This window comes from Arachis ipaensis, chromosome B06 (assembly GCF_000816755.2).
Source record: "Arachis ipaensis cultivar K30076 chromosome B06, Araip1.1, whole genome shotgun sequence".
Classification (NCBI taxonomy): Eukaryota; Viridiplantae; Streptophyta; class Magnoliopsida; order Fabales; family Fabaceae; genus Arachis; species Arachis ipaensis.
Genome location: NC_029790.2, coordinates 123,898,433 through 123,919,240, shown reverse-complemented (window position 1 = coordinate 123,919,240; position 20,808 = coordinate 123,898,433). Strand labels below are relative to the sequence as shown.

Below are 20,808 nucleotides of genomic sequence, written 5' to 3'. Positions count from 1 at the left end.
AAGAAAGGATGCTATTTTATTAATTAGGAATTTTCAAGAGAATTTGAGTTTGGTTGATAAGTAATTAAATAATTGTAAATTAAAGCAATAAAAACTAAGAATGATTATTAATATTCTAAATAAAAAGTCTTGATTGGGGGAATGATTAATTGGAAGTTCTATCCTTGTTGGGATCTCTTAAGTGTAGTATCAAAAAGGTTGTTGTTTTCACTTAGTTAACCTTTACTAAATAAAGGAAAGTCAAGTGATTGAGCTAACTCTTATTCACAAATCCTAGTCCTCTCCCTTGGGAGGGTCTAGCGTTAGTAAATACAGAACTAGCCAATAACTTCCAGTTTAATCAGCACTTAAGCCTTCCAACTCAAGTGTCTCCTTTTAATCAACCCCCATGTCAAGTATGGTTTCTACTCCATTGACATGAATATAACGCTCATAAAAATATAAGAAGAAGACATGATAAATTAAATTAATTAAAAATAAAAGTAATCCTTTGCATTAACAATCCATGAAAATAATCCAATTACTACTTTAAACAAGAATTAAGAATATGGAATAAATAAAAGAGTAAGTAAGGAAACAAACTAGAATGATATCTTCAACGGAGGTAATGGCTCTTCAATATCCGAAAGCATAAAACTAATAAACTATGAATGTAAAGAGAACCTAGAGGGAGAGTAATCCTCTCTAAATTCAGATCTAAAACCTAAAAACTATCCTAATGAGAATGTGTCAATGTGTATCTCTTCTTCTGTGTTGAGTCTCTACACGTTCCCTGGCTTTATTCTGTGTTTCTGGGCCAAAAACTGGGTCAAAACATGGCCCAAAATCGCCCCCAACATTTTCTGTTAATTCTGCAGATCGCGCAGGTCACGCGTACGCGTCAGTCACGCGTGCGCGTCATTCAGCGATTTTCCTTGTCATGCGTACGCATCGTCCACGCGTTCGCCTCATTTGTGCAGACTCCAATCCATGTGTACGCATCAGGCACGCACACGCGTCGCTGCAATTTTCTCCATTCCGCGCGCTCGCGTGAGCCATGCGCGCACGTCGGTGTTCGCTGGTCATCTCCTTAGTTTCTTGTGTTACTTCCATTTTTGCAAGCTTCCTCTCCATTCTCTAAGCCATTCCTGCCCTATAAAGCCTGAAACACTTAACACACGGATCACAGCATCGAATGGTATAAAGGAGAATTAAAATATACTAATTAAAGATCTCTAGGAAGCAAGTTTTCAACCATAAAACAAAACTAGGAAGGAAAATGTAAAATCATGCAATTAGTATGAATAAGTGGGTGAAGACTTGATGAAACCACTCAATTAAACACAAGATAAACCATAAAATAGTGGTTTATCAACCTTCCTAACCATTTTAAATATAGTCGAATTAAAATCTAAACAAAATAAGAACGATGAAGAAGACAATGAATTAAAATATAATAACACTCACCAATATATGAAATTCTGTCAGAGGGCGACACGGAGACTCCAAGGACAACCATCTGTAAATTGTCGGCAATGTATGTGATATTTGAATTGATTCGACTTGACTATTCGATACTCGGCACTTCTCCGGATGCTGTAATTCATCATGCGTTGCAGCACTGCCTCTTTGCTTCTGAATCTATGACCAACCTGAATCTCCACACCACCATCGGTGTTGTAATCGTCGGCCCTCATATTCAAAAACAAATTTTCCTCATGCATTGCATCCAAATCTAATGTATGGTAGTAGCTGGGTACAGATGATAACTTTGGAATTGGACGCGAAACAGGCAAAAGGTATTGAACTGATCCATGAACAGGAGTCTCAGGTATGAACTCATTATCGTCGTCGTCGTCAGAGGAACCACTTTCGTGGCTATCGGCAATGTACTCTTCGTCGGATTCCCCATCCTCAACGTCCATGTCCTGCACTGGACTAGCACAGTGCAACGGTCGTGGTGTGAGCAGAGGGTCATCTGGTACAAAATTCGAGCCGCCAGCACCACCACCACCACTATCACGAACTTACATAGAAAGCTCCATCACTTGTTCAACTATAATTCTGCCATGCACGTCAAACAAGGCACACATGCTTGCTCATTGCCATCGAGCCAGAATAGACGAAACTGAAATACAACATTCCCCATCAGTGCTAGCATCATATACCCAACTCTACCAACCTCTTTTTTCTCACCACCGCCGACGTGCGTTAATATCATACTCTTTAACTCGAACAATAAATTTGCTCTTCGAGTTCAGAACAATGCAAGATTCTCATACTCAAATATAACCCTGCTGTCATTGTTTCTCATCTGACAGTTGGGATACACCATCACAACAAAGAAACTACTGTCACTAGATATTTTTGCTAAATTTTTCGAAGAAAAATAGTAGAAAAAGAAGAATTGAGATATTTTTTAGGAATACCAGCGGTTTCCTAATCCTTTTATAAGGAGTTATTTTTGTCCTATTCTATCTTGTTTACTGTGTAAACGTTTTTTACTCCCACGTATCTCGTTTACACTATAAAAGAGATAAGTTTTGTCATATCTCATTTACATGACTAAACAACTATTTCTCACGTATCACGTTTGTAAACGTGATACATTGTCACATGTTCATGTTTTATCTTGTTTACAAATAGTTAAACTTATCTCGTCTACAGTATAAACGAGATAAGACACTTTATGAAAATTGGTAAATATCCTCAAATTAACATATATTCATAATTTAAATAATTATTTTATTTATTTAAAAAATCCTATGTTTCTACCTTATTCAATTAATAAAGTATTAATATCTTTTAAAAAAAATACATTTATGCTATATCTATTTATAATAAATTAATAATTAATAAAATTATTTTAATTGAGCTTTAGACGCACTTTTTATTTATTATAGACTATTGACCAATATGTATTTCTGAGTTAATACTAATTATTTTTTTTCTTTTTTACGTTAAAAATATTAGCCATATTCATTTGCATTCTGTATATATTGGTTCAGTGCTCCTCACTTAGCTTTTCTTTATCTTAGTTTAGCGTGTTTTTCCTATTTATAAATAATCTTTTTATGTTGATATTCTTGTTCAACATAATTTATATATCATTTTAGAGTTTGAATATACACCTCTATTTCAAAATATATTTTTTTTATACTCAACGGAACTTACACTCCTATTTTAAAATATTTGTCGCCTTAGAGTAGTTTTGTAAACCCCGAGAAAATAATAAATAGTTAGAGAATAAATTAATTATTAACCAAAGTGATTAGAAAATGGAATTTGATAGTTTAATGTGATAGAGAAAATTAAAACGAGAATTTTGATACTAATTTTAAAGAATTTGGCCTAAGATTGGGCCGAATGGGGAGAACCAAGCGAATCGGGCCGAAGTCCTAACTCAGGCCATTCACTTTTAATGAGCCAGCTTCCCCTTTCTCCTTCTTCTTCATTTACGCTGCACAACAAAGGAAGAAGGGGGAAAAAGCTTTCAACCCTAACCTTCACTTCAATTCAACATATCTTCTCCATCTGAGCTCCGATCGCCGCACCGTTTGCGGCCACGCGTCCACTGTGTCGAGCTCTACGATTCTATCGGATCAATTTTATAGGTAAGCTTCAATCTCACCCCAACCTCTCTATCCCTCAATTTTCGAAATTAAAGAGAATCCAAGTTGAGGAATTGTTGATTTTGGTTCTCTAGGTTCAATCTAGCTTGTGGAGCTTGTTGGACTTGGCTCTCTTGGTTCGTGGGTACGGTAAGAATTATTAACCCTAGTCAATTCATTGAATTAGTGTATGAGTATTGAATTTTATATATGGGTATGTGAAATTAGGTGTGTATACATATATTGGAGTTTATTTTGGGCATTAAAAGGCTTGGTAGAGGATTAGTGTTGATGCTTTGGTGATTTTGGGCCTTGGAGCTGTGTTTGGCTTAGTGGGTTGCCTTGGACAAACGTGAAAATCGGCCAAGGGATGATTTAGGTTTCGCGTATATAATATATAATGTCGTGTGAAAACTTAGGCTAGAGAACCATAGGGTAAGCTGGAATGATTATGTGTATTGAATGTTTAGTGATAATGATATGAAGTGAGCATGTGTGGTGTTCACTTGATTTTGTTAGTATTGGAATAATGAATGATGATGTAATGATGTTTGAAGAACTTGTGACCATGGCAATATGTATATATATAGATTGATATGTTGGTGTTTGTTGTCAACTTGTGAAGTTTAGGTTGAAGTGAGATGTTATTGAGTTGATAAATGGTAGGATTGCAAAGATTGTTGTGATATTGTTAAGGGTAAGTTATAGTGATGATTATAGGTATGATGGATTGGGTTGGAATGAGCTTTAAAAAGAAATGAGGTTTTGAGGTTTTTGTGAAATTTGGTTTTTGGCTGGACTTTGGTGACCCATAACTTAGCTTCTGGACCTCCAAGTGATTTCAAACTTGTTTCTTATAAAAATTGGATATGTGAAGTTTACGCCATTCGAAGAACGGATGAAAAATGATTTAAAACGAAAAAGTTATGTGCGTCGGAAGTTTGATGTTAGAAATTAAAATTCTGCCACCTTTGAAACTTTGTGAAATTTTTGGAAAAATGCATGTTCACGCGTACGCGTGGCCCACGTATACGCGTGACATGGAATTTTTGCGTACGCATATACCCCCTTCGCAGACAAACGCTACTGCCTGGTTTGCATGCGTACGTGTAATCAGGGGATGCGTACGCGTCTTGGCCTAAACGCGTACCGACGAGTACGCCTGACCCATGCGTACGCGTGGCCCTGTTTTCACCAAAAATAAATTTTGTGTTTTAAAGCTCAAACTTGAACCTCCAGATTTCTATTTTCATTTCTTTAGTCTAAATATTGTTAGTAGGCCTAGTCATAGAATGAAGTTAGGAAATTGTGGTAACTTGAAAGTGAAGAAAGATTTGTTTAAAAGGTAATAAGTGATTAGAGGAGATGGTATTTAACCGATAAAGATGAGAAAAATGGTATAAGAGGTAATTGAGAGAGTAAAGTGACATTAATAATGATGAGATGAGACATGAATCTTAATGATGTTGAATAATTGAGAATGATGAGATGAGACGTGAATCACTGTGAGATTGGAAATGATAAATTGTAAGAAACGATTGAATAACTTGAGTTTGGGGCGTTTCCCTCCCATGTCAGCCGGGATTTTTTCCGTGGTTATTATTGAGCTTGGGGTGTTGTTTTCTCATGTCAGCCTGGGATTCGTTCCATGGATAACATTCAGCTTGGGGTATTGTCTTCCCCATGTCAGCTTGGGGTATTGTTTTCCCCATGTCAGCTTGGGATTCATCCCATGTATATTATTAAGCTTGTGGGCGTTCTCTTCCCTATGTCAGCTTGGGGATTCTCCCCATGGTCTATTTTTGAGCTTGAGAACATGTCGGGATGGCTACGTAACTGACAGTTGATATCAACGGCCATAGGATAGGCATGCATCATATGCATTTGTATGTATGGCTTGTTTGTGCATTAATTTAGATTGCCTAATTGAGTATAATATGCTAATTGTCATAATTGATATCTGTATTATCTGTATTCTACCTGTGCTTGCTTTGTCTGCTTGTCTGTCTTTGTAATTACCGGAGATGGGGGAACGGAGGAAAGGCGGAGAGATTGAGGATTCTATTTAAGTTCCAGCTAGATTTAAGGAGGTGATTTAGTTGAGAAATCCTTAGAGAACCACCTTGATTTATGGTTTCTGTTTAGTTCTTTAAGTTTTATAATTTGAGGGTCGGCATTGTAGGATTGCCTCTGTCATTCCCAGGACCTTATATATTATGTGCATGGCACCTTTATCATGCTGAGAACCTTTGGTTCTCACCCCATACTGTGTTGTGTTTTTCAGATGCAGGTCGAGAGGTTGCTCGCTAGGCGTTTGGACTTCTGAAGCAAAGTAGTTATTTTGTTCCGATTGAGTTGTTATTTTGTTATATAGCTTATGTATATACATATACTTAACTCTCTTCGATTGACTTGTTATTTTGTTCCTCTTAGAGGCTAATGAAGAGCTAGGATTTTATTTATGTATTTTGGGCTTTGATATATGTATATATGTATGTAAATATTCTCTGGCCAGCCTTAGCTTCGCAAGCTGAGTTAGGAGCTTGTTATTTTGTATCTTTTTGGCTCTCTACCCCTAGTTTCTGTTACATTATGTTCGTTGACTATCGGTTTCTTCGCACGCAAGTAACCACGTTCCTGAGCGTTGCACTTTTTATTTTCACAAATTTTGTTTGACCAATCCTTCAAGGCTCCTAGTATACTACATTCTTTCGACTATTATATATATTTATATCCTATCTTAGAGGTCGTAGCACCTCGTCACCTCTGTTTTACATTCTAGGTGTAAAACTCTATGTGGTAGGGTGTTACAAGTTTTAGTTCATTGAAAATTTAATATATTTAAATATAAATTATATCCTAATACAATAATGAAGTTTCAATGCATAAAATTTTTAAAGTAAAAGTATCTTCGAATGCAAGTATTATTTATATTTTTAAATAATAAATATGCCACAATTTCAATGGTTAATGATAGCATTTTCGTTGACCGTCAAATAAAAATATGACAAATAACTCTAAAATCATACACTTGCATTAAAAAAAATTATTCTCTTGTTGAGCGAGAGAGAGAGAGAAAGCGAGAATGAGAGCGAGCAAGAGAGAGCGAGCGCGAGCGAGTGTGTGGGTGGGAAACATAGGGAGGGGTAGATCTAAGGAACTTGATAAGGATCCTAGGGTTTGGAATCGAGAAGAGTATCGGCGGTTAGAGAATGAATCCTTCTCCATTTTCGTGAGTAACCTCCCAGAAGACATATCAAAGAGGGCGTTATTCTGCCTATTCAACTGGACGGGATGCATCAATGATATATATCTATCCCGGAAACAGAAAAATAGATTCATGTATATGTTTGCTTTTATTCGGTACACAACAAAAGGAGGAACTTTGAAAGCAATAGCAGAAATGAATCGATTGTGGCTGAGAGGTAAAGTTGTATCTGTGGGAGAAGCTAAATATAGAAGAATGTTGGGAACAGGGAACATAACCAATGGGAATAGAGGTGATGTCACAATTTCGATGGTAGTGAAGCATGATCCTTTGATATCTGGACGGGACCCAAGGACGAAGGAGGTTGAAAAAGACCCAAATGGAAAATGGCTGGACTAAGAAGGTAGAAGTAGAAGCTGTGACAGAAAATTTGGAATGGCTGCTGAGAAGCCTTGTAAGGGGGCACGACGAAGCCTATTGATTTTGATTCTTTGAAGGAAATGATTGCAAAAAACATCCCAAATGTAGTCCTAGTTCGGGAAATGGGAGCTTACAAAGCGCTCTTAACCTTTGATAATGTCTTCGATACTAAGGAGACATACACATTCAACATGAACATGCTCCTACAATTGTTTCACAGTGTATGGAAGTGGGAGGAGTCGGAACATAGTGAAACTCGAAGAGTATGGTTGGAATGTTTTGGGGTTCCGTTGCATGCATGGTCAATCAACACTTCTAGAACGATAGGAGGTCAATGGGGAGAAGTGGTTGGATGTGACAAAGAGACGGAATTGTGTAACTCGTTCACTGTAGGAGGGGTCTAGATTGATACTTGTGTAATGGATGTGATTCAAGAATGGATCCATATAATAATTGGCGCGGGGGGTTTTGATGTTCTAGTGAATGAGATAGGACATGAGGCGTGTAATTTGCACTGTACGGCGAACAGGAGGAATGAAGGGGCAGGTATAGAGTGGAATCATGTTAACAAAAGCAGGAACTCAGGAATGGTTACAAGGTAGAGACAGGGAACAGAAGCTTTGCATGGAGGAACCCAGACGAAGAGTTGTCGATGATGGTAAACCGGAGCGAGGAAGAAGATAAGGGCAGAATCGTAATCGCAGACTTAATTTTAAATGAATGAATTAATGGCAGTAATGGCAGTAGAAATCATGATCACGAGAATAGTGCAACGGTTCAATCTGTAACTGGCAATAATCAAGGAAGGTGCATTAATTTTGGGGGAAGATGCGGTTCGAGTTACGTGGCTGACTCTGATGGAACAATAACATGTGAGTTAAATGGGCTGCGAACGAAGTCCAATAATAAGCAAAAAAAATTCCTTCTCTAAGTGAGTCGTGGGCCAGATGCAATAACATATTGGAGGAGGGGAAAATGGCCTTGGCATGCCCAAAGTTCTCAACAGCTGCGAATCCATCAGCTGGGCCAAGGTTGAAGGAGCCGGGTGGGGTAGCCAGAGTGAGGCCTGGGTTTGGGTCCTCCTTTCCAGAACGAGCAGCAGAAGGTAGCGACGCTCAGTTCCTCTTCGAGGGGGAGGGCGACGCGACCGATAGCGAAAGAAACGGTGAGACATGGCTGGTTGGGGACATCCGAAGCCGATTGCTCTGCACGGTGGGAGAAGGTGTCCGAACTGATGCAGATGCGGCTGTTGAGGATGATGAGAGTGCGACTACGGGCGGGACAGGGGTACCAGCAACTATGGATGGTCATGCAGGTCATGGCGAGGTGGTGCAACAGGGAGTGGATGACGACGGAGGTGGAGGATATAAGGGGGGTGCTGCGGAGGGAGGATTAATATTGAGGAGTGGTTGTGATGGTAGAATGGTGGCTGCTGAACATGAAGATGATGGCTATGGAAGGAATCATCCTGGGAACGAGGATGTCACTAATAAAGCAGAGGACAGTGATAGTCAGAGCTTAGAATTGCGGAAACAGTTGCTGGAAAACGGAAGGACTTGGGAGCTGGCCAAAGAGTCAGGTGCTATATTGTATAATGAAGAGGATGTCATTATGGCAATCCTTCAGGCACAAAATGATGAAATAGCTCGCAAAAAGAAAGTGGCAAAGCAGAAGGAAAAGATGAGACGGTGCAGACCTAAGAATAAAAAAAACAGGTGTGTACAAAAAATTTTAAATAAATTTTAGTGCATGGAATGTTAGGGGTTTACGGGGTGACGGGAAGTTGATTATGGTGAAGGACTTAAAGAAAAAATATAGTTTAAATCTGTTAGGCCTGATTGAGACTAAAAGATAGGTTGTGACGAAGTTTGATGTTGCCAGAATATGGGGGAGAGATGATTTAGGCTGGGAGTATGTAGGCTCTGATGGTGCATCTGGTGGGCTGCTGTTAATATGGGATGAATCAGTGTTTAAAATGAATAACTGCTATAAGGGGGAGAGGTGGCTGTGTGTCAAAGAAGTAATGTTTAAAGAGTAGTTTCCATTGCGCTTTTGTATTGGTCTATGGTCCTCATAATAGAGATGAGAAGTGTCATGTTTGGGAGGAGCTAACCTATATAGCTGGGTTATGTCAGGTCCCTTGTTGTTTTATGGAAGATTTTAATGAGATAGTACATGTGGAGGAAAGAAAAGGTGCAACTACTGTACCTCGGTCAGCGGAAGAATTCAAGAACTGGATACAAGATATGCAATTAGTAGATTTGGCACTCACTGATCGCGAGTTTACATGGTTTCGAGGTCGCTCTTGCAGTCATATAGATAGAGCTCTGGTTAATGTGGAGTGGCTAGAAGCGTTTCCAAAAACTCGGTTACGAGGGGGCCAAGGGGATTGTCAGATCATTGCCCCATAATACTGGAGGACAAAAAGCTGAGGGGAGGTCCAAGGCCGTTCCAAAGTTTAGATTCGTGGTTTACACATAATGGATTTCTCAGTATGGTTAAAGAGAAATGGAGAGGTTTGGGGGAGATACAGTTTACAGATAAGTTGAAGGCACTGACAATACCTCTAGGGAGATGTGATGAACTGATTTTTGCTAGTAAAGAATTCACAATAAATTCCCGTTGCAAGTATAGTTTCTAAACCAACAATAATCCTTTCATACAAAAATTTGGTTGTCACTAAAACAAACCCAATAAAATTAAACCAAAGTATTTAAACTTCGGGTCGTCTCTCAAGGAATTGCAGGGAAGTGTACTTATAATTGGTTATGGAAAAGTATCTTTTTGGATTTTTGAAATAAGGAACAAGAAAAGTAAATTGCAAGAAATTAAATTAATAACTAAGAAAACTCTTGGCAAGGTATGAAAATTAGACGTCCTATCCTAGTTATCCTTATCAATTGTGATGAGAATTGTCCATTGCTACCACTTAGTTAACCTCTAACTACGAAGGAAGGTCAAGTGGATGAATCAATTTGATTCCTCAAGTCCTAGTCAACTCCTAAGGAAAGACTAGCTTTAGAGGGATCCAAATCAACTAGCAACTTTCAATTATCAATCAACAAAAGAGTTTGATAACTCAAGAGTCTCCAATTACTCAACCAAAGCCAAAAGGAGAGAAATCTACTCTAAAGCCCAACCAAGCATTTTATCAAATACTTGGAAGGCATAACATAAAGACATAGAAATTAATAAGAGATAATAAAACCTAAACAACCAATTAAAAGTATCAATAACATAAATTGAAGAAAGCAATCATAAATATAAAATACCTCAAATTGCATTAAATAGAGAATCAAATCTAACATGAGAATCCATAAAATAAAATAGCAACATAAAGAGATCAACAAGAAAAATAGATAACTAAAGTGCTAGAGCTAATAAGAGTAGAAGAAAACTAAAATAAAGTAAAATAGAAATCTGAAAGTGAGAAGAATTAAAGCTAAGAATCCTAAAACCTAGAGAGAGAAGAGAGCGAGCCTCTCTCTAGAAACTACTTCTAAAACCTAAAATTATGTGAATGAAAGTTGTGTGAATGAATGAATGATTCCCCTACTCTTCAGCCTCTAATATGTGTTTTCTGGGCCAAGAACTGGGTCAAAAACAGGCCAGAAATCGCTGGGGGAAAATTCTGATACGCTGAATTTTCACAGATGCACGCGTGCGTGCCGCTTATCTACTGAGCAACCATGGAAAATTATATATTATTTCGAAGCCCCGGATGTTTGCTTTCTAACGCAACTGGAACCGTCTCATTTGGACCTCTGTAGCTCAAGTTATGATAGATTTAGTACGAAGAGGTCAGGCTGGACAGCTTAGCAATTCCTTCAATTTATTGTATTCCTTCCACTTTTGCATGATTCCTTTCTATCCTCTAAGGCATTCATAAAAACCACTCAAATTAGCACAAGATAAACCATAAAATAGTGGTTTATCAAGATGACACAAGGCTAATTTTGGGGAGATGGACAGTAAGATCACAAAGTTTGAGGAAGAAATCAAGAGAGTTGATGATATGGTTAGCAATGGAGTATATGATACCACGATGGAGGCTAGAAGAAAGGTGCTGGTTACTTGTTATGAGAGATGGTATGAAAGGAAGGAAATGCATTGGAAATAGATGTCTCGGTCTCGGCACGCGAAGGAGATGGACAAAAATACAAGATACTTTCACAATATGGCTTCAGCAAGAAGATGGAACAATAAGATTGATACACTGGTGATAAACGGTAGAACGGTCAGAAATCAAGCGAGAATCAAGATAGCCATAAGAGAGTTTTACAAGGAATTATATCATCAGGAACCTACTCCAATGATGGGCTTTAGAGATGGTCTGGTAGGAAAGATAGATGAGGAAGATGCTGTGACCTTAGAGAGGATGCCGTCGGCTGAGGAGATCAGAGAGACTGTGTGGGACTGCGAGTCCTCTAAGGTGCCAGGCTGTGATTGTACAACATGAACTTCATTAAGAGATGCTGGGATGAGATTGGACCTGAATTTACCACAGCAGTGATGGGGTACTTTATTTCTTTCAGGTTATCGACTGATAGCAATATTGCTTGGGTGGCATTGGCTCCAAAGTTCGTTGGCGCAAAGGAGATCAAAGACTTGAGACCTATTAGTATGGTGGGGTGCGTCTACAAGGTCATCTCAAAGGTGCTAGTCAGGAGGATGAGATCAGTGATGCCAGGGTTAATAGGGGAGACTCAGAGTGCGTTCGTCAAGGGAAGGAAAATACACGATGGGGCACTTATTGCATGTGAAACAGTAAACTAGCTTAAATAGAGAAAAAAGGAAGCATCAATAATCAAGCTAGATTTCCAGAAAGCATATGACAGAGTCAAATGGAGCTTTGTGGACATGGTATTACAAAAGAAAGGCTTCGGGCATAAATGGAGAGCATGGGTTATGGAGTGTGTGGCCATTGCATCTATGTCAGTATTGATATTGGGTCACCATCTAAGCCTTTCAAAATGGAAAGAGGTTTGAGACAAGGTGACCCGCTTTCTCCCTTCTTATTTGTATTGGTTGTGGATGTGCTATATTGAATGGTTGGAGAGGCGATCAGGAATGGACATATATTACCGTTGTTGGTGGGTAGGGATAGCATATAATTGTCGCACCTTTAGTTTGCTGATGATACTATTCTATTCTGCCCACCAGAAAAGGAGACTATTAAGAATTATAAGCGACTTCTGTGATGTTTTGAGTTGATGTCAGGCCTCTGTATTAATTTTGATAAGTCAAGTTTGATTCCAATTAATTGTGAAGAGCAGTGGATACAACGTATGTGTAACCTTTTGGGTTGTAAAGGGGACACTCTCCCAGTTAAATACCTTGGTATCCTTAGGAGCAAATCCGAGGTTGGTGAAGACTTGGAAGCCTATTCTGGACAAAGTAGAGGAGAAACTAAGCTTGTGGAAAGCTAAGGTGCTAAACAAACCTGGGAAGTTGGTGCTCATCAAATCAGTATTGAACAATTTGCCAGTGTACTATTTGAGTCTATTTAAGTTGCCGAAAGCTGTTGCTGAGAAGTTGATTTCACTACAGAGAAGATTCATGTGGAGTAAGGAATATGGTAGGAATGGTATGGCATTAGTTAGATGGGAAATGGTACAGGCTCCAAAGAAACTAGGTGGCTTGGGAATTGGCGATGGAATGATTCGGAACTCAGCATTGTTGTTTTAGTGGTGGTGGCAGTTTGCAAAGGAAGAGTGCCCGTTGTGGAAGAAAATTGTATGTTTGTGTAATAATCTGAATCCCAATGAGCTACTGTCAACTCAATCACTACCTAAAAGAGGAGGCCCATGGAAGGATATATGCCAGTTGCACATCATGAATGAACGTATAAGGGATAAGATGGTTACAAGTTTGTCCATGGAGATTGGTGATGGGCGACGGACTCGGTTTTGGGAGGATGTATGGCTACTATGTGGATCTCTGAAAGACCGGTTCCTGAGGCTTTTCTCTGTTTCAAACCAATGTGGATCCGTTATTGGGGACTGTGGGTTTGGGATGGGATAGAGTGGATTTAGAATTCCAATGGAGGCACGAGCTTTTTTAGTGGGAATTGGAGCTTCGAAGTCAATTACATGAGGCTTTGAGACCGGTGAAATTAGTAAATAACAGAGAGGATTGAGTGGTTTGGAAATATGATAGGCAAGGTGTTTTTTCAACTAACTCATTTGTGCAGGTGATGCAGGTTGAAGCACTCCCAGAGGTGGTAACCAGCTACAGCTTCACAAGGACCATTTGGAAAGGTTTGGTTCCACCAAGAGTGGAGCTTTTTGCTTGGTTTGTTTTAATAGGCAGGGTGAACACTAAGGAAAGGCTGAGCCGGTTTGGAATTATCAGACAGGAAGATACTATATGCATGCTATGTAATAATGAATTGGAACATGTATATCACTTGTTTCTAGGCTGTGCATTTACGTGGTAGGTGTGGAGTGCTTGGATATCAGGATTCGGTTGTCAATGGTCTTATCCGGGTTCGATGAAAGAGCACTTTCTCAGTTGGACAGAGGAATTGAGGAGTAAGAAGGATCGTAAGCAGCGGCTGAGGTGCTTTTGTACGGTCATTTGGAATATATGGATGGAAAAGAATAACAAGATTTTCCAGAATCAAAGCAGAGGTGTTGAAGAAGTCATTAACATGACCGTGAGAAGCGTTAATGAGTGGAGTGGTGTTGATCCCTTTTGTTGTTGATGGCTATGCCGGAGATGACATGGGGAGTTTATGTGTTTGATTTAGTTATTTAAGTAGGCGTATGCTGCTTGTCTAGCTCTGTTCGCTCCACTGTACTGTGTTGAGCTCTTACTTTAAAAAAAAAAGATGACAAATAGAGTTGTTGTTAGTTAAGTTAATCTTTATTTTAGTGATTATCCACGGCTTATCTCTTTTACCAGAAGATACTATTTGTTGACCATTGAATAAGAAGGTAATAAGTGCCTATCACATTACATAACAGAATTTTCACCAACTATAAAAAGCCACCAAAGAAATATACTCACAACTCAACTTAGTATAACAAAAAAATAATGTTCCATAACCAATAAAATTTATTATTTTTAATTAATATTAGTAAATATTTTAAAGTTTAAGTACTAAATTTTAAATTTTAAATACTAAAATTAACTCCTAACAATATAAAAATAAAATGTTAGCTAACAGTATTAACTAATATTAATAAAAATTATCTTTAACATTTCTCGTAAGAAAATATATGCAAATAATTTTTATGATTCACATGTATTAATATTTGGATTTAATTTTATATAATAAATATCACTGTGAATTAGATTTTTATAGACAACCAACTAACATATCAATACATCAGATAAATTTCATATAACCACCGATTATAGCTTGAAAGGCTCATCATGACTATAAATATATTTGATTAGACAAAAATAGAAAATTATTAAATGGTATCAATACATAAGAATTAAAATAATCTAAATTAAGATAGTTAATATAAGGACCCAAAATGACAGCAATCATGTTAACATATGTAGGTATTTGAGTACATATTCGTTGTGACAGAGTAATAACGGAAAGTAGGAAAGGAAATAAAAAGAAGGGAAAGTAATCTAGTTGCAAGTTCACATCAACATGAAACTGATCCTTCATTAAAAAAAGAAACAAATGTTGTTATCATATATATGCCCATCGACTTTTAAGGGAACAAGAAATCCAACAAAATTTTTAAATTTAACAACTTTATTATCTATAAAACTATGTTAGATCTCACGCATTAACATGCAATTTACAACTAGTTGATAAAAGCAAGCTAGCAAAAATGGTGGCTGATATGTGCATATCGATTAAAGTAGGAAACTCTGATTATTTGGAGAAACATCCAGAGCACAGAATATCATTTTCCCAAAATTTTTACATTATTGGAGTTACTTTTGCGGCTGGTATTGGTGGCCTTCTATTTGGTTATGATACTGGTACAGTATACATATATGCGTATTGTCTACCATTTCATTAATTACAAAAAAAGAAAGAAATGATATAGCATATATTTTGTTTTCATTTGTAGGTGTGATATCTGGCGCTCTATTGTACATAAAAGATGATTTTGAAGTTGTAAAGAACAGTAGTTTTCTTCAGGTAAAAAAGAGAGTGTCTTTTTGTTCATTCTCTTTTAATTTGGTAGCTTGTAATTGTGACCATATAGTTATATGAAACGCAATATGTTCTTGTAGGAGAATTGGTAGGTGGTACGTAATACATCACATTTAAAATTTTTAATGGGAAAAGTATGTATATATATATATATATATAGCATTCGACAACAAAGATAAATTGTGAATTCACGTAACTATGACTATGACACATTAGGACTAGAGTAGAGTGCCATTTTGCAGCAATTATATGTTCTCATTTTGTTATGTTTGCAGGAACTAATAGTTGCCATGGCCTTAATTGGTGCAATTTTCGGCGCCGCCATTGGTGGTTACATTAATGATTCTTTAGGGCGTAAGGCTGCCACTATTGTGGCAGATATTTGTTTCGCAGTAGGATCACTCTTGATCGCCGTCGCACCAAATCCCACTCTTATCATAGTTGGCCGGTTTTTTGTTGGCCTAGGTGTAGGTTTCGCCTCTGTTACTGCTCCTATGTATATTGCAGAAGTATCACCGTTTGAAATAAGAGGTGGATTAGTTAGTGTCAATTGTCTTATGATCACAACTGGCCAATTTCTTTCCTTTGTCATCAATTATGGTTTGACTAGAGTAAGCATACCCAACTCTTTCGCTAACAATACCAATAGTAATAATTTTGTCTTCATCCATCTTGATTTTCTAAGAGCAAAATTATTTGTGCAGGTTCCTGGAACATGGCGTTGGATGCTTGGAATTGCAGGTACACCAGCTGTTATTCAGTTGGTTCTTATGGTCTTTCTTCCTGAGTCCCCCAGATGGCTATATTTGAAGGTAAATGATGATATAAAATCAATGATCATTCATGTGAAGTTCTCTTTATGCAAAAATTATAGGTAATATCTTTTAGATAATTTGATATGTTGAACTAAAATTAATGCTGGAAACCAATTTTTTTTAAACTAACATCAGCCAATTTTGTTATTTTGTTTATCTTAAATTCTAGATCCTAAAACTTAAATTATAAATATAAAATCTAAAGTTGACTAATGTTAGCTAACTAAAAATTAGTTTCCTGTACTTTTTTTCTTAACTAAATTATCATCTAATGATTATCAACTATTATTTTCATATGAAGACTACTTTATGTCATTAGTCACCTATAAAATTTGGGTAAAATAAATCCTTATATTGATTGTTTTGGTACAGTAATTAAAAGCTTAGTTACTTTTAACTTGCAGAATAGGAAGGAGGAGGCCACCAATGTTCTTTCTAGGACATACCCATCTCCTCGGTTGGAGGACGAAATAGATATTCTTGAAGCTCACATGGAGCAAGAACAAAAGGATAAGGTCAAAGTTAAATACAGTGATGTATTTAAGTTGAAAGAAATCAGAGTTGCGTTCATATGTGGCGCTGGACTTCAAGCATTCCAACAACTTACCGGTATTAGTGTTATAATGTACTATAGCCCAACAATCATTCAATTGGCTGGCTTCAAATCAAACGAATCGGCTTTGTTCTTATCCCTCATTGTTTCTGCAATTAATGCCGGTGGCACAATTATTGGCATTTACCTTATTGACATTGTAGGGCGAAAGAAGCTTACACTTAGTAGCTTAATAGGTGTGGTTGGATCGTTAATCCTACTCTCTGCTTCATGTTATGTTAGAGGGCATGGCAACCCGAGTTTAGTTTATGGATGGCTTGCTGTTGTGGGTTTGGCTTTGTATATTATATTCTTTGCACCTGGAATGGGTCCTGTTCCTTGGGCTGTGAACACAGAGATATACCCTGAAGAGTTTAGAGGAATATGTGGTGGCATGTCTGCAACAATTAATTGGGTTGGTAGTGTCATCATGTCTATTAGCTTCCTTTCTTTTGTGGATGCTATTGGGCTCGGCGAGAGTTTTATGATTCTTTTGGCTGTTGCTTGTGTTGCAATAGTTTTTGTGATTTTCTATATGCCAGAGACAAAAGGATTGACTTTTGAAGAAGTTTCAAATATTTGGAAGGAGAAAGCCTATGGAAAAGATAAAAACATAGAGAGCATGGTTGAGCAAGCAAGTACATGATCAGCAACTTTTTCCAATACGTTTAAGACTTGTGAAAGCACGAAAAGTCATAAAGTTAGGGTTTGAACATGAAATGAAGAAGAACAAAAAATAAAAGGAGAAGAAATGAAAGATGCAATATATATGTGCATGCGCATGTGTCTACGTCCTTATTGGTAGCTTTGGCCAAAGAGTTCAAAACACCATCCATGTGGTTGGCTATATAGTTGATCAGGATCATGTCTTCTTCCATGGTCCATGGCCCTTTTCTCACTTCCAAATCTTGAGACAGGTTGAGAGAGTGAGAGAGATTTCGGAGGGGGGTGTTAAGGGAGAAGACTCTAGTGACGTGTGTGACAAGCAATGTAGAGTTAGTTTGCATTACAGAGTTAGTTAGATGAAGTGAGAATTTGTTATAGGATCAGTTGAGTGTTAGTTATTGATGTGTTTCTCTATCTTTCACTCTTAGTGTGTAAATAAGTGAGGAAGCTTCATATGTAAATTAATACATTCTTCCAACATCAATTCAATTTAATATTTAGTTCATTCTCTTAGCTTTCTTTCTAGTTTTCATACTCTCAACTTGGCAACATAGTGTTCATCAACTTGCTTAATGTGCTTCTAGATCCTAGTCCTCAAGTAGTTCTTGATCTCGTTTCTAGTTCCTCCCAGTATATACTTGGCTATTTTCGACCATGTACAGTCATTATGATTTGATTAATTTATTATGGACAAAAAATGTCATTTTATTACATTAGAATGAAGTCAAATCTTATCCAAAAATATTTGATTGATAAATTTTACAAAGATATAAAATAAATAGTTTAATTTTGATGTACTGATATTATATAACATTTAATTTTATATAGTCATATAATCAAATCTGTTAATTTGGATAACTATTCACATCCTCAATGTAAAAAGTAAGTATTTTTACTAACGTCGTATTATGTTACTGTACACATATGTAAAACTACTTTATTAAGAACGAAGGCTACGATAGTTATACAATGTTAACAACATTTAAAAGGTGGTGTTAAAATTAAAATAATATTTTTAATATTAATAAATATTTTTAATTTGAAAAAAATATTATATTACAAAAATATAAAGCCCTTCTCCATTAAATGGAGGTTGGTGATGTGGCAGACAGGATTCCAACGTGGCATCCTCATAAGGCCTTCCGTCCCGTTTCAGGTTTACCCTTAATTCATGAAACCCTAATTGTCCATTTCCTAGTAAATGACCAGGCTAACCTTAAATGAAACACTCCATTTAACTATGACCATTTTGGATGCGGGAAACTGAAGAGTTTCTTAGTGTTGGTCTATGTTTCTCTTCATCTCGTGTGTCTCTGCGTCTTGAAATTATTAACATCATTTGCAATCTCACGTTTGGCATTGATACTAGGTGAAGAAATCTCTATTGAACAACGAAGGTTTTGGTAAGCATTCATTGTTTTCGTTCTTCTTGTTATCAGTTCGTTGGGGTTTGCATATTGTTGGTGATGAAGTGAAAATTTTTTCTGATGGATGTCTTGATGTGTTGATTTATCTGATTGTTACTTATTTGATGTTTTTTGTTAGATGGCAACTCATATCACGTTTGTATATCACCATCGGAGTTGGTTAGAGAAGGATGCAGATGGTGTGGTGAGGTGTAACGATGGTTTAGTGAGTGTCATTGACAGGGTGCATGTTGATACATGTAATCTGTTCCTTGTTGAGGGTTTGTTTCTGGATTTAGGTTATACTAGGTATAATGAAGTGTATTGGTTGGAGCTGGGGATGGATTTAGCTAACGGGCTACGGGTGCTGAGAAGGGATGCCGATGTGGTTAAGTTGTGTGATTCCGCACTGAAGAATAAAAACAGGGTCCACTTGTATTTTGAGCATCCTGTTGACGTTGATCCAGAGTTAGTTGGAATGATGTTGTATTCATAGGTTGGGCACAACTCCAGAACCTGTCCTGATAAGAAGTCTCATGTGGCATCTGAGGAAGATGCAAACGCACAGCAAGCACCTCAAGCAGGTCAGCCAGATGGAGGACATGTTCAGCCAGCAACTCAACAAAATTTGCCACATATGGATTTAGAGGACATGTCAGACTCCGAGCAAGAGAGGTTTTGGGAGGAGACCATGGATGCAGTTGAACAAGAGCTCACACAAGGCCATCCACATTCTGAAGCTAATGAAGAGGTAGTACATATATCAATCAATACTGAGGCAGTAACTTGACAAGTGGAACTTAGAGTTTTTTTTTGTAGGCCAATCTCAACATATCCGATTCAACAAGTTAGTCTGCTGGAAGGAGAGCTCCTAGGACCAACCTTGGGAGGAGAGCAACCAGATCTAGCAAAGGTCCTGCATTAACTCCTAAAACTCCCTCCAATACTGCTGCTGCCGCTGTTGCTTCTTCTAGCAGGGAAGGAATCAGGGTAAAGATGCCTATTATGAGGCCCCCATCAGCTCCAAGTCCAGCAGCCACTACAAGGCCCACAACTCCAAGTCCAACAGCCACTCCAAGGCCCAACCCACCATTTAGGCCCCCACAAATACGGCCCGTTGGACCTACTTCAACTGTTGTCCTTGGTTTAGGAGTTGCAAACACCACAAGGATTCTCGTAGTGTCAAATGAAACCATGAATGGAGCTAGTAAAGCAACAACTTATAGGTTCTCTAAGTTCATGCCAAATTTGTCTGGTTGAAGGAGACTTGGATTTGTGATTAGTTCTTCTTTTGGGTTATAAGTTGAAGTTTAGTTGCAATACTGTTTCTACTTTTTGAGTTATAAAAATAATGACACCCAGTGTTCTTCGTCTGCCCAGCACAAAAGCCATTCATCAAGCTCAACTCTCAATAGGGAATGGGGACAGATTCACCAGAAAATTCATACATACCTTCCACATAGGACACCTGAAAAACCATCTCCCTGGGTTTCTTCTCGTCTTCGACTTCAACGCCACCACCTGAAGACGGCAAAAGCATGTCCCGTCATATGGCTTGCTCCCGTGTTCGTCGAGCCCTTCAGAGTTACTATTTTCCACTGACTGTGTCCTTCGATTGTTATTGGATATGCCTCTGCTTCCACCATGCATGATAGTAATTAGGGTTTATGTCTATGATGAATTGGGAAAAACATTCTCTCACATTCCATATAAAGGAGAAACGGGACAGAACGCCTTATTTTTTATATGATGTCATATTGTACAAGGATAGTTGAAATCAATGTTAGAATAAATACATAAATGATCTCTTCTACTAAGACTAATTTTTTAATTACATGACACAAATATAAAAGATGAGATCCACCTCTTCATCTCTCACTTTTTAGACAAATCAGATACAATTATACAAATTCTTTAAGAACCAAATAAATTTTCTACATAAATATGTGTCAAGAGAGTGTCTACTACTAGTGTGTGGGG

The 20,808-nt window shown here is 37.7% G+C and overlaps 1 protein-coding gene across 1 annotated transcript; it reads left to right on the top strand.

Annotated features, from left to right (window-relative positions):
• Positions 15,018-17,402, top strand: LOC107647620 (inositol transporter 1-like). Its single transcript, XM_021105670.1, has 5 exons — positions 15,018-15,171; positions 15,264-15,334; positions 15,625-15,960; positions 16,054-16,161; positions 16,569-17,402. Exons 1-5 carry the CDS (start codon positions 15,018-15,020, stop codon positions 17,400-17,402), a joined length of 1,503 nt encoding a protein of 500 aa, XP_020961329.1.